This window comes from Notolepis coatsorum (assembly GCF_963971535.1).
Source record: "Notolepis coatsorum genome assembly, chromosome: 8".
NCBI lineage: Eukaryota > Metazoa > Chordata > Actinopteri > Aulopiformes > Paralepididae > Notolepis > Notolepis coatsorum.
The window spans coordinates 39,645,327-39,662,976 of NC_140172.1; the positions used below are offsets into that span (position 1 = coordinate 39,645,327).

Below are 17,650 nucleotides of genomic sequence, written 5' to 3' on the forward strand. Positions count from 1 at the left end.
TATCTGAAGTGCCACAGGAACAATGGCTTCCAGGATGATAAACAGGAGGCTAAGCACACAGCTAGGGAGGAAATGACAGGGGTGGCGACACAGGCGTACAAGGACTAGGCGCTGTTGCATGGTTTATTCAGTTTCTGCGTAAAACATTAGATTGTTAAATCGTTTCATTGGCTATGTGGCTATGTGGCATACCTGGGATTGGTGAATGTGGACAAGCAACGCATCACATTCCAGAAACAGGTTGGACACAGGATCAACAGAACTAGGCTTGCCTGTAGTACCACTGGACCCCAGAAAGCTGTAAGCAGCATTTAAAGTGTTCTAAGGTATTAAAGAAGGAGCAGCATTGAAGCTACTTGACATATATACCAAGTTTATATTTTATGATGATTGATCAAAGGTTGATGAGCTTTGGCCACTTTAGTGCTATAGGGAGGAGAACATTCTTGTCACCATGGGTGAATTTTAAATATATATTCACAGAAATTGTTCTTTACTGGACATACTGTACATACAAATTTGTATCACTGAATGAACAATCTATAATGCATTGTCTTTTTTATGGGAACTGTGCTTACCGTCTTCTCCTGAGTCAGACAAGAAGATGGATACCAAGTTCCTCTCTGTGCATTCAGTAGCTAGCCTATAGCTTAAAACTCCGGGATATGTACTTTTGGCCAACAGCTATAGGCTAGCTGATCCGTATCTGCTTCCATTCATTTGTGCTAAGCTTTCTACTGAACGCACAGAGAGAGGAAATTGGTATCTATCTTCTTGCCTAACTCAGGAAAAGACGGTAAGCACATTTCCCCTAATGTTTTTTCCCATGAAAAAGACAATACATTATAGATTCAGTGATACAACTTAGTATGTACAGTATGTCCAGTGGAGGCAAAGAACAAACAGTCTCTGCAAATATATATTTAAAATTCACTCATGGTGACAAGAATGTTCTCCGTGTTCCTTTAAGTTTGTAAAATGAAGCAGTTTCTGGAGAACGTAGGCGTTTCTCCACCCCCCCCCCCCCCCTCCACTGGAGCACGTATTAAAAGCCATTAGCTCTCAAAAAATAAAAGTGCCCCTTTAACGTCCAGCAAACAGGTATTAATTTGTAAATGCCCAGCAATAAACAGCTCCTAGAGCACTGTTGCCCACCACTGCTGCCCCAAAGGTTACCCTGTTTCCATGTGCCATAATAAAACACTGAAAAGATTATCCTCGCTACAAACGTGGCATACATGGTTCTCATGACAACACTGATGCCGCCTCTATTGTTTAAACTACACATGCAATACATCTCCTGTATGACAGTAGCCAGGGAATCAGTGTGTGTGAGTATTCAAGTCCTTATATTCTGCTGTGATCTTACATCACGTCATCACATAGGATTTGCAGCCAAGTTGGAACGCAACACTGCAGCCAAGCACAACAGTGTGTGTATGTGTGTGTGTGTGTGTGTGTGTGTGTGTGTGTGTGTGTGTGTGTGTGTGTGTGTGTGTGCTCGCGTGCGTGTGTGTGTGTGTGTGTGCCTTCTCCCTCCCTCCCTCCTCTTACATCACTTCCAACCCCTTCATTAAAGTTATTTAAATACATTTTCACAATAAAGGGTTGGGTGCCATATCTCAGCCTAACCTCAGAAACCCTAACCAGTAGCCACATGGCTGGCCAGGCGGAGACCTCCGCTTCACACAGAGAGGTGACATCATGGCGCTAGGGAGAACATAACCCTTTCAGGCCTACCATCTCACATTATGAGATTGGAATTTTGAGAACGGAACATTCTAATGATGACTTTGTGGAATAGTGATTACGTTTTCATATACCCACTATGCAAAAACACTGCCGTATATTCTATGAAGAAAATGTTATCATCATTTATTTGAAAACACTGACTATAGGAGGAGGTGGAGTGAGATCTGACCAATTGAAAGGGAGGTGGAAGCAAAAACAGTGGAGTTTAATTAAGCATTACATCACACGCAGGAGTGGTTTGTGACCAATAAACCATGCCTAGGGGTGGTTGTTAGGCCCGAGGCGCAGCCGAGGGTCGTTAGACCCCCCTAGGCATGGTTTATTGGTCACAAATCACGACTGCACGTGGTGTAAAGCTTTTATACAACTGCCAGATTCATCCAACCTTATTTCTATACAATAAACACACATTAATCGAAGATTTATTGAAAAAACCATCCGCCAGAAAAAGTAGTTCCCACAACTCCATGTGGAAGCAGCTTGAAGTGCATCCAACCAAACTAACACATCCAACTGTGTATTATTGGAATGATTGAGAGAAGTTGCCTCATGTGGAAGCAGCTTGAAGTGCATCCAACCAACTAACACATCCAACTGTGTATTATTGGAATGATTGATTGAAAATTTATTAAAACGTTTTCTTTGCCCTATAGGAAAAAAACGTTTTCTTCGCCCTATTTTTTTATTTATTTCTTTTAGCCTAAACTTAACCAGTTGGAAACCAGGGGTACAGTAATAAAATTAGCAATCAATCAATCAATCAATTCAATAGACCATGCTCACTTAAAACAGCGCTGCTTCTCTCTCAGTCTGACTCCCCCGCTGTTGCAGACAGGAGTGTGTGTGTGTGTGTGTGCGTGTGTGTGTGTGTGTGTGTCACAGTGTGTGTGTGCGTGTGTGTATGTGTGTGTGTGTGTGTGTGTGTGTGTGTGTGTGTGTGTATGTGTGTGTGTGTGTTTGTGGGTACGCCAGCGTCGGACAGTGTGAGAGAGAACGCTGCAAGAAAGTAGGAAGGAAGAAATTTAAATCAATCAATTAATCTATCAATCAATCCGCCAGCGTCGGACAGTGTGAGAGAGAACGCTGCAGTCGGAAAGTAGGAAGGAAGAAATTTAAATCAATCAATTAATCTATCAATCAATCCGCGATTTTTCTTTTGTTCTAGATTGAGTCAAGACCCATCAATTACATCATCCAACATTGTTTAAAATACTAACACGTTCCCCTTGACAGAATCGCTTTATATTTAGTCGTTATGACGCTATCAACATATCCATTTGTTAAAGATTATTGTCCGCCATCTTGTTTTTTCCGACGGAGTGATCCGGCGGAGTGATGTGATTCGGTGGTGGGCGGGTCCTGGGACCAGGAGCGTGGATTATGAAGGATACATACGTGTAAATGGACTGTTTCAGCCAATCAGAATAGAGAAATTTGCATGCCGTTGTATAAAGGTGCTATAGATAACATTCAGTCACTAGATTGAGTACCAGCATTTCATTTATCCAATCAGGTGCATTCCACGTGGGGAAATGGGAAGTAGGGAGGGGATACATGCACGCAACATGTAAACAACAACATTTATTTTGGACCCGCAAGCGTTTTTTAAATGATAAATGAATTAATATATCATTTTGGGGGGGGGGGGGGGGGGGGGGCAATACTTTTATTCCGCACCTTTCAAAAAGCTTTGTTTTAATGATTAGTCTATATACAATTTCTATAGCATTTTCTAAGTTGTCAGACCTTCAGGCAGTTCCATTCTCCAGAGTGATGGTTCCCTGCTATAGCCTACCTGTTTTATACCTATACGTGCTATATTGTGTTTTTCTTTATATAAATAAATTTGCGTAAAACTAGTATTCTCTTCTCAAACTGAATTTGTGCTTAGAGCGTCGTTCCTGAACGAACCTGGGTTTGCCTCGGCAATGTCACAATGGCTACCCTGCCCTCCTTTCTTGATCCTCCACTCACAACTGTTGCTTCTTCCCTCAGACAAACACAGTTGTGATTGGAGGACCAAGAAAATAGGGTTGGGATTGAGATAGGTAAATTCTAAGACAGAATTCTGATCATTTCAAACGTAGACCTGAAAGGACAGAGAAAACATATCTTAAGATAGGGGAGGGGGGATGATTACTGACTGATTAGTCAGACAGACACAGAACTGAGACATATACTGTACAGGCAGACAAAACAGTGAAAGAAAAATAAACAATGACCAGGCAGTCAAAATAACGGAAGAGAGAGTGCGTGTGTGTGAGAGAGAGAGAGAGAGAGAGAGAGAGAGAGAGAGAGAGAGAGAGAGAGAGAGAGAGAGAGAGAGAGAGAGAGAGAGAGAGAAGATATGTAGAATGTAGAGCATCTACAGTTCAGTCTTCCAGCTGAAGAAACACAATATTTAAGCAGCATATGTGTGTGTGTGTGTGTGTGTGTGTGTGTGTGTGTGTGTGTGTGTGTGTGTGTGTGTGTGTGTGTGTGTGTGTGTATGTGTGTGTGTGTGTGTGTGTGTCTGAGTGCGTGAGTGCGTGCGTGTACACTGGCATGAGCTTATCACTGAAGAATGTAGTGGAAAGCTGAGAAACAGGAAGTCTCCACCAATGGCGCGATGGTGGAGCTGGCACACAGTCCAGGGTCCAGACACACACACTCACACACAGTTATTGTACTGGCCACTGCAACATGTGACTAACATGTTACATACTGTGTATAACATGCAGTATTATCAGTGTACTGCTATAGTGTTGCGCATGTCTATCGTGTGTCCTGCACTACCTGTTGCACTGTATGTGAGGTACGTTGTCACATGTATCAGTACTAGTGTGTTGTCAGATATGCACGCAGGTCATAGTCCTGTACATGTATTGCTTTTTGCAAATAGAGATTCTGATGGATAACATACTTACAGTATGTCTGGGGGATAAAAATATCACCCCAAAGCACTGGCTGAAATCTTATCATAATTTTGGTTTGATTTATTGGCCAGGAGTGTTGTTTCCATAATAGAGTGAGTCTTGAGGTCAGTAGGGGGGGGGGGGGGGACATCACAGAACTTGTCCCCACAATATTGATCCAGACAGAGATACACAAACATCCAATATCAATATGTTGGTTCACATTGTAAGGGTATTACTGAATGGAGAATGGCCACAGAATAAAGTTCAATCTGATGACGGAAATTGAATGTCTGAAGAATCTTGAAGTTTATTAAAAACAACTGATGATTGAGCAGTTGAGTCTACACAGTCCTCATTTGACGTGGTCCAGCGTTGACCATGTTCACGGCTTCACGCGGCAGCAATTTTGCTCTTAATGTCTTACGGGGGGGGGAAAGGGAATCCCAACCTGAGCATGACAAAATGACTCTTAATGAGAAAAGTGGCCCGCCGTGTGAATATGGTCAAATGAGGACCCAGTGTGTGTGTCCGGTTGAGTCTACACAATTCTCATTTCAAATCATCTCAATCTTACTAGTGCATCTTTAAACATAGCCTGCAAATATAATTATCTAAAATATTCATAAAACACCATTCCTGGCAAAACAGCCATCTCGAACACTGAGGCAGATACCAGACGATTTTTTTGCAGTACAATAGGCTCTGAATAGTTTCTGTATGAATCAGATGATATGATCACCTTAACAGATGCTTGTAAAAAAAAAGAAAAGGAAAAAAAAGTGGTTTGTTAGAACTACAGTACTCACCGTGTACCCTGTCCTCTCTGTGATGCACTCCTTCTGTCTGCACTCACTCTTCTCTATATCACTCCTTCTGTCTGCACTCTCACTCTTCTCTATATCACTCCTTCTGTCTGCACTCTCACTCTTCTCTATATCACTCCTTCTGTCTGCACTCTCACTCTTCTCTGTATCACTCCTTCTGTCTGCACTCACTCTTCTCTATAGCACTCCTTCTGTCTGCACTCTCACTCTTCTCTATATCACTCCTTCTGTCTGCACTCTCACTCTTCTCTATATCACTCCTTCTGTCTGCACTCTCACTCTTCTCTATATCACTCCTTCTGTCTGCACTCTCTCTTCTCTATATCACTCCTTCTGTCTGCACTCTCACTCTTCTCTATATCACTCCTTCTGTCTGCACTCTCTCTTCTCTATATCACTCCTGTCTGCACTCTCACTCTTCTCTATATCACTCCTTCTGTCTGCACTCTCACTCTTCTCTCTCTCACTCCTGTCTGCACTCTCACTCTTCTCTATATCACTCCTTCTGTCTGCACTCTCACTCTTCTCTATATCACTCATTCTGTCTGCACTCTCACTCTTCTCTATATCACTCCTTCTGTCTGCACTCTCACTATTTTCTCTCACTCCTTCTGTCTGCACTCTCACTCTTTTCTCTCTCACTCCTTCTGTCTGCACTCTCACTCTTCTCTATATCACTCCTTCTGTCTGCACTCTCACTCTTTTCTCTCTCACTCCTTATGTCTGCACTCTCACTCTTTTCTCACTCCTTCTGTCTGCACTCTCACTCTTTTCTCTCTCACTCCTTCTGTCTGCACTCTCACTCTTTTCTCTCTCACTCCTTCTGTCTGCACTCTCACTCTTTTCTCTCTCACTCCTTCTGTCTGCACTCTCACTCTTTTCTCTCTCACTCCTTCTGTCTGCACTCTCACTCTTTTCTCTCTCACTCCTTCTGTCTGCACTCTCACTCTTCTCTCTCTCACTCCTTCTGGTTGGCACCTTGCATGGTTGCCTCCGCCGTCGGCGTGTGAATGTGTGAGTGAACGGGGAAAACGTGAGGAACAAATTGTAAAGCACTTTGGATAAAAGCGCTATATAAATGCAGCCAGTTACCATTCTGTCCTGACCCCCCCCCCCCCCCTCTCTCTCTCTCTTTCACCCCCCCCCCCTGCCCCCCCCCCCTCTCTCCCGTCCACCCCCTCAGTCAGTAACTAGGAAGTCTCAGAACAGAACAGCTAATAAATAAACAAAGAATAAACAACATAAGAGGCAGAGAGCACCTCGGTGTGTGTGTGTGTGTGTGTGTGCGCGCGTGTGTGCTTCCTCTCAACAGACCGTAATGTACTGCACATCAATGAACAGCCTACACATCATGAGGTCATCATCAGACTCCCTAAAGGTTATTCAAGTACAATATATCTCAACTCTTTCTGTTACTCAACTACGATGTCAGCGTATTCAAACACAAAGAAATACACATGTCATGGCTGCAGGTACATGACAAGTCTGAAACAAGTCTGTCCTTGAAGGTGAATTTCACAACCACTGTCGGGTGCCTGGGTACACAAACTGCCAACACATGGCATCTCCCTGGACTATTAATGATCAAATAAAGTGTCGGTCTTACATTTGTATTCTATTCAAACCACACAGGCTAAACATAACAGCGTTGCCATGACGTAAAGCCAGACATGGTGTGTAAAGTTTTATGACCCTTATGATGTATTTTATTGGGCACTAACTGAGCTCATAGTAATTTCTTTAGCATGCAGGCACTGACATGATAATGGGAAAAACTCCCTCCGGTTCAGCCTTCTGCTTTATGTGTAGTAGCAACAGCAAGAGGTCAGTCAGTGGGTCTGGGTTTACTTACAGTACCCTGTGTGTGTGTGTGTGTGTGTGTGTGTGTGTGTGTGTGTGTGTGTGTGTGTGTGTGTGTGTGTGTGTGTGTGTGCGTGCGTGTGTATGTGCATGTGTGTGTGTGTGTGTGCGTGCGTGTGTAGGTGTGTGTGTGAGAGAAAGAGTGTGTGTGTGTGTGTGAGAGAGACACACACGTGTGTGTGTGTGTGTGTGTGTGTGTGTGTGTGTGTGTGTGTGTGTGTGTGTGTGTGTGTGTGTGTGTGTGTGTGTGTGTGTGTGTGTGTGTGTGAAAGAGACACACACACAACATGTGTATGTGACTGTGTGTGTGTGAGAGAGAGAGATTGAAGAGAGTGAATGACGCAATCCACTGAACTACTCAGCCTCCGCCATGCAAAGATTACTTTCAGTTTTTGGATTACTTTTCCTCCAATATGCAGGTATAGGCTGGTTGTTTATGCAAGTTTACAGACTGTTGTTGCAAAAATAGTTATTAAAGAATAGAGATCATCATCATTGTCGTCATTATTTCAATGTGTAAAATTATGTTTGTGTCCATAACCAAAATGTCTTTGCAAACGTATTTTCATGCAACTGAACAAGTAATTTATTCTATTTTATTTTATTTGTATTATTGGGTATTTGTAATCAGGTTATATGATGTCTTCTAGTAATCGAGATTATTGTCCAATTTTGTAATAATATTATATGTGTGTATGTATATGTGGCTTCATGACTCCTTTTAGAATAATGATAGCTGCGGGAATGAACACTGAAACCATAATTTACTGATTGATTGATTGATTGAAAACTTTATTAACAGATTGCAGAATGGGTACAATACAGTACAGCTCAATACACACAATTGTTAAGGGGATGCAGACCAGAGAAAGACTTTCGTCTTGTTTACACCAGGGTCCCCCATTTTCAATTCATCAGGACATATATGACATACATGACATACAGATAGTCAGTACTGCTACATCTATACATTTATGACATACCAGATTTGCAAATACAGTACTGTTTGTGATACAGAAGGAGTCAAGAAAAGGGAGTATATACATTTGACGTAGAAACTGTACATTGGAGGAGGTTGGGTGGGGGGGGTTGGGTACACTGGGATATTGACAACCATACTGGGTAATTTACATTGGAGGTGGTTGGGGGGGGGGGGGGGCACACTGTATAAACAAGCAAAACTGTACATTGAGGGGGGGGGAGACTCTGTACAAACAAACAAAATTGTACATTGGACTATTGACAAAACCATACTAGGTAAATGACTGTACATTGGAGGGGGTTGGGTTAGGATATTTACAGGGGCCAGTGTTGAATTGCAGTCTCCCGTAGGTGTCTCTTGAGAGAGGTTTTGAAAGTGGGTAGTGATCCACATTCCTTTACAGCTTTGGGTAGGGCGTTCCACATTGATGTGGCATAATTGCGAAACGTGTTTAGTCCCTTATTTGAGCCGAATCTGGGTTTAACATGATTTGTGGAGCTCCCTCTGGTGTTGTGATCGTGGTATTCACTGACCTTCGGGAAGTATTTTGCCATGTACATGGGTACCTTGGTCGTGTAGTGTATCTTGTAGACCAGGCCCATTGCAAGTTGCTGTACTCTGTCATCTACTCTAAGCCATCCTAGGTTGTCAAAGTGGGCAGGGGTGAGGTGGGTTCTAGGAGTAAGGTCAAGCAGTAGTCTGACCAGTTTGTTTTGAGATGTTTGTAATTTTGTTTTTAGCGCCTTTGAGGTGCTTTGGTACCATGAGGTGCAAGCATAGTCGTAGTACCCCTGAATGAGTGCTCCTGCCAGAGTCTTCAGGGTATTCTTGTTTACCAGAGAGGAGATCCGGTACAAGAATCGAGTTCGTTGGTTGACTTTTTTTATTACATTGGATGCCATTTTGTCACAGGAGAGATTAGCCTCTAGGATGGAACCCAGGTAGGTAATTTCATCTTTCCTTGTGACAATATTGTCACCCACTGTAACTGAGAAGCCGTCGGTCTTGCTGAGTTTGTTATTTGAACCGAAGAGAATGGACTCTGTTTTGCCCATGTGTAATGATAGTTTGTTATCAGCGAGCCATATGCAGATTCTGCCTAGTTCCGAGCTGAGGGTTTTTTCAACCTGTAACTTGTTCTTGTCAGAGACCAGCAGGGCTGAGTCGTCCGCAAACAGGAACAAGTTGCGGACACAGAGGGAGGCTGAAAAATAGCTGTACAGGAATTTTAATTGATCCTGGTGATGCACTTTAAGCCACGGCATGCCTCGGCCTCAGCGGTTCCATCCCAGAGTGAAAAACCTCCTATAACTGGAAACAGATTTCAGTGGTATACTTTTTAGAAGTCAGCGTGCAGTACAGCCAACGCCCCAGACAGCTCTACGGTTATAGTCCCTTCGTGAAATCATATGCTTTGCAAAGTGAAGCCTTGTCATTTTTATTTGTTGCTTGATAAAACCGTATCAAAACAGTATAGCCTCATAATAAACCCGACTTGTGTTGTTGGACACTAGTTCCTTCAGACGCGTGTGCACAGGTGGTCTATAAACTGGAAGTAAAGTATAATTCTGCTGGTAAGATGACTAGGAGAGCGAATGGTGAAATCAATAACGTTAATCATTTGTATCTGATGTTTGTTCGTGCCTCAATGTACAGTGTTACTTGTTTATACAGTATGCCCCCCGCCCCCCCCCCCCCCCCCCCCCCAACCACCTCCAATGTAAATTACCCAGTATGGTTGTCAATATCCCAATGTACCCAACCCCCCCCACCCAACCTCCAATGTACAGTTTCTACGTCAAATGTATATACTCCCTTTTCTTGACTCCTTCTGTATCACAAACAGTACTGTATTTGCAAATCTGGTATGTCATAAATGTATAGATGTAGCAGTACTGACTATCTGTATGTCATGTATGTCATATATGTCTATATGAATTGAAAATGGGGGACCCTGATGGAAACAAGACAAACGTCTTTCTCAGGTCTGCATCCCCTTAACAATTGTATGTATTGAGCCGTACTGTATTGTACCCATTCTGCAATCTGTTAAATAAAGTTTTCATTCATTCATTCATTCCTCGACAAAAGAGAAGGTTCAAGCCGGGACAGCGCAGACATCTGATGCTAGATTTATAGCTGGGCAGACTGCATGCTACTTTGCGCACAACTGGATACACCAAAACAAAGAATAATTATTGCATAATGTTTTTAATTAAATGCGTTCTGGAAGTCCATTTCTCATTTTGCAGATTTTTTTTAAACGAATCGGTTCAGTCATCACGTGTGAGAGAGGCAAAAAAAGAATACTTACCAGGTTCGGGATGGACGGCCGATAATAACTGCTGCGTGTGATGTGCGCGCTCTCTGATCTGTACCGTACTGTCAGACTCCAGCAGCTACTTGACAAGTTCCTTCTCTCGTTTACAACAGTAGTGTACAACCTCTCTGGGACAACCTCCCGACAGAGTACTCACTGTAGCTGTAGTCTAGTAGACCAACCCCTTACAGGCGCTGCACTCAAACAGTTATATTATTATGGTAATAATGGTACTGACAGTCAGGGTACTTTGACTGTAGGTTACTCCGCAGGATGTGCTGGGGAAGGTGAACCGGATGGATAACTTTATTTCCACTCATAAAATGTAATCGAAGTATAGGGAAAAGTTGATGATTAAGTATGCAAGCGAGGGTAGAACCAAAGGCAACCGCTTAGGATATACATAGGGGGGGCAATGCAACACAGAATGTAATAAAAGTTAAAGCCCCAATCCATGATTTATTTTTGACCATATCAATATGAAGTAGCCTATATAGGCTATATTCAATTACATTGTTGACGAGTTCGTACTGTAGATTTCCAAACAAATTGTAAATCGTGATATAAATCACCTTTACATGTGTTTACAAACATTACCAAAGTAAACAAACCCTGGTCACACAATACAGCAATTACAATTAAAACTCATAGTTACATGTTGTCTAGTCAATGTAGTCCTTGTATCAAGAAGTCAATCAACCAGTCTCCTTAATTTCTTCTTGTTTCTGGTGGTGGAGACTATACCCTGTTGTTTACATTTGGATCACTGATTGGGCCTTTGCTGCATAATTAAAATAATTGAAGACACACATTACTTTGAAGGTGACTTTTTATTAATTCAGTACACTCACCAGAGGTCTGAACAGGGGAGACTGTTATAGCAAAATCAATTGTATAAATCTCAGATTAGCCTATTTTCCAACCCCTCAACCTCAAACATTCCATTTGAACAACCTTTGAAATTCACATATTTGACATTCACATAGATGTACAGTATTTTCGCAATAAAACATACCCCATAATACGCCCATGAACAATAGAAACATGTACCGGATGGTCTCAGCCTTTCAGTTTAATGTTGCCATTACAACACCACAGCTGTTCCCTGTTTGGTAATGGTAAACACCTCAAATGCCCCACAAAGTCTGCTTTGTTCACCATCTACATACATCTGTTTCATCCACCATCATGTCTTGACTGCAACACGGCTGTGGCATAATATCCATTCATGTCGATGGACGTACTGGTAGCCTGCAGTATCCTCAAGCAACTCATGTAAAGTTGAACACAATATGAAAAAGAAAAAAAACAACAACAAAAATATGACTAATGCCAACTTTATACAATAACGAAAAAAGTTACTGGGCATTGTTCATAGAGTGAAGGTAAAACCAAGACATTAATATAGACTACCAGATGGAGATGTAATGTCATTTTACAAATACAATCATTTAACAATTTACCCTTTAACCCAATTGAATAAGCTAACTGAAGTAGTTACATGTGTTTGCAGAGCTAAATATTCAGCAGGACTGCCAGACAATGGGTCACACAGACAGAAATGAGTCAGTAAATAGTTGGCAAGGATTAAAAGCAGTCAAATGTACAATAGGAGTTCCAAGTCCATTGATGCTACGTACTATAGCAATGTGACATATACGCCCATGGAAACCTGTGTGACTGACTGTGTTGCAATTAGTCTAATGTCTCCTTCCTGTACTTGAAGCTTTCCCTTGAACTCACTATAGCGAGATGAGAGACCGGTGAGAAGATGCAGGAGATATATCACAGTTGTTGTTTTAATAGAGCGAATGTTAGTAACAGTGAGTCAAGACAAGACAACGCATGTTCTAATTTACCATATTCACACGGCGGCAGATTTGCTCATGTCATGCTCAGGTTGGGATTCCTTTCCACCCTCAGGGGAAAGTGTACATATTGACCCTATTCATACGGGGGCCATTTTGCTCTCATGTCATGCTCAGGTTGGGATTCCTTTCCACCCAGAGAGTCAATGGTCAATGTAGGCCTATAGACTGTGACTCAACCATACAGTACCGTATTAGCAGACAACACAAACGCATTCTATTACTTCATCCCTCTCCTTTTCCTGAATTTCCCCAAAGGGATCAATAAAGGAATATCTTATCTTAGTTTATCTTATTCTGAGCTCTTGTTGGTACAGACAATCTTTAAATGCCTCAAAATACAAATAAACTGCCATTTTTTAAACAGATCACTGCACACAGCCACATAATGGGGCTAATCAGGCTGAAGTCCAATATTTTAACATCAAAGCAAAGGGTTTAAATTCTTATAATAATTTAAAAAAAATCCTTTTACTGCATGTTATCAAATCAAATATGTACAAAATATACATACAATTTTAATTCTTATCAGGCACTTTTGTTTAAAACAGTCCAGCCAGCCATAAAAGAGGACATATCTTTAAAGGTAGACTCTGCCATCTCAAAGAGCAAGCTCTAGGAAAAGAGCACTGCTTAGAATTGCACTTGTTTACAATTATTAGTTTGGTCTGATGTCAGTTGAATGGGGATAGGGAGGTGTTATAGTTATATAATATACTGAATATTATAGCTACATATCACAGTAGTATGTAACTCTATGCTACACTAGCTACATATCACAGTAATATGTAACGCTAAGCTACACTAGCTACATATCACGGTAATATGTAACGCTACGCTAACTACATATCACAGTAATATGTAACGTTAGGCTACGCTATACATATCACTAATATGTAACATTATGCTATGCTACCTACATATCACAGTAAAATGTAACAATATGCTATGCTAGCTACATATCACAGTAATATGTAATGTTACGCTACACTAACTACATATCACAGTATGAATATATGTAATGTTGAGCTATGCTACCTACATATCACAGCCAGGCAAATTAACATATAGTGAGATGAACTTAAGATCCTTCGGGTGATGGTATGTCTATGTCATGTAATTTACTTACTTGACTTACTCAGAAGCATTCTATATTACCTAAACATAAAATGCTGGTGACTTATTTGTTAAACACTCACCCCAAAGTTGTTGAAATAGTCCAACTTCTCAAACTTCAGAGCCTTGTCTACTTTCTGGAGGCTGACATGTTGAATCGAACGCAACTCGGAGTGAAAATAACTAATTAAGTCAAAGTTTCAGCCTCCAGAAGGCAGAGAACTCCTTTCAACTCCGTTGAAGTTTTGACAAAGTGGACCATTTCAACAACTTTGGGGCGAGTGTTTGACAAATAAGTCACCCACATTTTATGTTTAGGTAATATAGAATGCTTTAGGTCAATTAAATGACATGACACACCGTCACCCAAGGAATGCTAAGTTCATCTCACTATACGTAAATCTGCCCAGATGCGATATGAAGCTAGCGTTACATATTACAGTCGGGGACCAGTAAACCCCTCCCTTATCCCCACACCATCAGACCAAAACAAAAATGTAAACAAAGTACAATACCAAGTCAGACTCTTTTGCCTAGGGGTCACTGTTTTGACATCATTACAGATTCCATCTTTAATTATGTGACATCAAACTTCAAAAAAGACATGGCAGTTGCTTAGGGTGAGAATAGACGAGGGTGACTAATTTAAAACTAGAAACAGACATTACTGTTACAGCCATATGTAATCTATAGGGTCCTGACTCAGGGTCCACCCACACTCATAAAGTACACACTCAAAAGTACCACAAGTTATCAAGAAGAAAAGCATCTGCCACAGTATATGACAGATATCAACAGCATGCATACATCCTAATGGACAGCAAGCTACTGGAATGTTTATGTTGTTTTACACATATCCAATTCTCTACTGTACCATGCCCCAGTAGGGCCTCAGTGCTTTCTCTGGCGACTAAGCACATGACACACTGTAGGTCCTTGTCCAAAACATCAACGATGTTTTTTTTTTTATATTGTTTTTATATTATTTTATATTCATTTTTATATTAATTAACTTAGTCTATTCTATTTTCCTTTAGGTATAACAACCATGTTTAGAAACTCACAGCAACAGTATTTTTTTTAAACAGGGCCACAATAAAACAACAAGAAAGTAACACTTCAAAACATAAAAAAATATCATTGTCAAATAAATAAATAATTAAATAAATAAAACATATTTTTTTTTCCCCATTAAAGAAAGAAATAAATTAATAAATTAATGGGTTGATCAAAAGAAGAAAAGGCAGACAGAGAAAATGTAGGAGGGTGAAAAAGCTCCTGAATACGGTCATATTCATCTGTTTTACATGTTTGTGTTCTTGCTTGTTTGTTTGTTTTTACAGTAATGTTGTTACCTATGATCAAGATTTAGGTGGTGTAATTTGTCCCTCTTCAAATACAAAAACACCCAATGTGGTTGGTTCACAGTATCATTCGAAAGGAATCGCAGTGATTAAGGCTCATTACGCTTGATGTGCTGGTTAGTGCGCATGGTCATTATGGCATTAATTGCGGCCAAAATTAATGAATGTCTGGATTTGGATGTACAGGCCCGTCTGCATGCCTCTCAGAATCTCTAGCAATGTGGTCTTCTGACATGCGTCAAGATTGTTGGCGTAGCTGCAGCGTTGCTGTCTGTAGCTGCTGTGTCGTCACAAAAGTGTGAGGGTGAAAACACAAGGAGTGTGTATGGCTAGATGGCACACGAGGAGTCCGGCGCTTGAAGCACCTTCGAGCCTTTACTCCTGCAGATTCCCTGCACCCTCTTTCTTTGCCACCTTGCCCAGTCGCCATCAAAGCCCATCCCCTCCCCATTGCAATTTTCCGCCAATGAACTTCAAGAGGGTGGCAACAAACCATGGTTAAGTGTCGCACCACGTTCAAGTGGTCCTCGGTAACTTGGAGGGTCCAAGCTAGCAAATTTCGTGAGTTTTTTCATCCGATTGTCACCTCAAGTCTGGAGAAACGTCATTGACCCAAACAAAGATGCAGTATATACGTATGTAACAAAGTAAAGAATTTGAAAATACAGAAGCGATGGCTTCAGGCCACTACTGTTTAGTTGATAATACTGTTTTCTACTGCACTCTACCAAAAATAATGTTATTCTTTCCAATGGCAGCGCTGGTCAAAGGTCACAACTCGGCAACTTATGCATCAAAAATGCCCCACAACTTTCTGACATTGTTTATCAGACTCGGTAGTAGGGAATTATGGTAGTAGGGATGGGCACGAGAAATGTTTACCCTGTTCAAGTACTCATTACTCATGCATTACTCGAGTAGTGCTCAAGTAATTGTTTAGGGAAATCTATTTTCAGAATGCATCTTAAAGAGTGCGGCAGCAACAATAACGAGATATTGCGCGGAGTCACACACGTTATCAATCAAAAATGTCTTGCTCCGCGGACATAACAATGCACAGCAATATACCCGATGCTTAATGCTTATTGTCAGTCAAAACAGTCAGTTACTGTTTGTAATAATTACATTACTTCCACTCTGTCTGCAGCAGATCTCTCCGCTCATGGAACGGCATGTCCGTATAATACGAGTGCTACACAAAGCGGGCGACATGTTGTTTTTATCTTTTAGATAATGCTAAGCTAGCTGTGCAACAAACCTTTTGCGATAGTCGTTAGCGAAGAGGCTGGATATAGGACGTTAGCTCTCCATGCTCCACAGGTTCCAGTCTTCCTGCAACAACTCACAAATAGCGGGATTTCAGAGCAGGATTTCTGTTTTAGTGACAAAAAAAACGAGCACCCTCAAAAAACACCCGAGTTCAGTTGAAACGGCGAGTAATCGACTAATCAATTACTCACCCTCATCCCTACTCGGTAAGCTGCTCACTTCCTCCCGATGTACCCAACACCACATGAACGCAGCATCGGTCCGGCACCTGATTGACCTTAAAGGACTCCAATGAACAATGAACAATGTCAAAGCAAAGGCAAAGGAAAAGTGCCCCTTTTTGCTGGATAATCTGAATTATTTTACACAACACCTGGGGGAGGCCAAACTAAACGCTACTGTGAGCCCGTTTTCAGGAGCAACCTCACCACAGAGAAAGAGGTAAACGGCACCACACATCCCACAGAGCTTTAAGCAGAATAGTGCTCTCTGGGCTCGAGCTTTAGGAGTCTCATGACACCACGACAGAAACACAACACCAGGGTCCTGACACAAGGCTAGAAGTACTTTTCAGCCTGTTGAAAACAAACAAAATACACATTTTAAATGGCTTCAAAGACCAGATGAACCTACAGGGCAATTGATTTGATCGATTAATATGCAGTGTTTTTTTCTTCTCTTTTTTTTCTTTTACTTTTGAGTCTCAAGTTTGTCACTTATCTAGAACCTTTTCAAACACCCATCTCACCCAAAGGTGTAAGTATCCAGCTTGGTCCTCCAAATCTCCCAGGGCCAAGTCTAACTTACACTGTGAAATCTCAATTCATCCAGCTGTACTAGCACAAGTGAATTTGCAATTGTCAGTCCTTTCCTCATTTGACTCGAGTTGAAAATGTATCCAATGCAGCTAAAATGCCTCATAGCAGTTGAATTTACCCGTGATTTTAAGTTGAGACAACAGCTTGCTTGGAATACCGTAGTAGTAGTAGTAGTAGTAGTAGGAGGAGGAGGAGGCCCATCTAGAGTCTGTGTCTGCGAGGCTCAGAGCGCGGTGGTGAGGGCGGGGGGGGCAGGGTGACCGTGGTCGGGGCATCTGCCGGGTCGTCCATGGGGAGGACAAGGCGGGTGCCCCTTATCACCAGTTGGTTTTCCTGGTCCAGGGCATCCTCCGATGAGCCTCCCCCCGTGCCGGTGGCGGAGGAGCGCTTGCGGTTGCTGTTGTGGGCTCCAGAGGCGTCGGTGCTGACGGTAACGTCTGCGTACATGGAGCTCGCGTTGGCGTCGTCCAGAATGAGGTCAGAGTCGTCGTCGTGGAGCTGATATTCATTCTGAAGATGATGAAGAGGGAACGAATGTGATGGGAGAGGTTGAGGACAGTGGAAAATTACAGGAAGGGAA

General features: G+C 41.9%; 2 protein-coding genes across 2 annotated transcripts in view; both read right to left on the reverse strand.

Annotated features, from left to right (window-relative positions):
* LOC311233077 (four and a half LIM domains protein 1-like) overlaps positions 1 to 10,768 on the reverse strand; it is a 43,165-nt gene extending 32,397 nt beyond the window's left edge. Inside the window, exon 1 of the mRNA XM_084319949.1 lies at positions 10,630 to 10,768. The gene's annotated coding sequence lies outside the window, so the exon portion shown is untranslated. The remainder of the gene's footprint in view (positions 1 to 10,629) is intronic.
* A 682-nt stretch (positions 10,769 to 11,450) lies between these two features.
* LOC311233741 (sodium/hydrogen exchanger 6-like) overlaps positions 11,451 to 17,650 on the reverse strand; it is a 49,757-nt gene continuing 43,557 nt past the window's right edge. Inside the window, exon 16 of the mRNA XM_084320746.1 lies at positions 11,451 to 17,580. Within this exon, the coding sequence (XP_084176872.1) occupies positions 17,272 to 17,580 (309 nt within the window). The 3' untranslated portion in view covers positions 11,451 to 17,271. The remainder of the gene's footprint in view (positions 17,581 to 17,650) is intronic.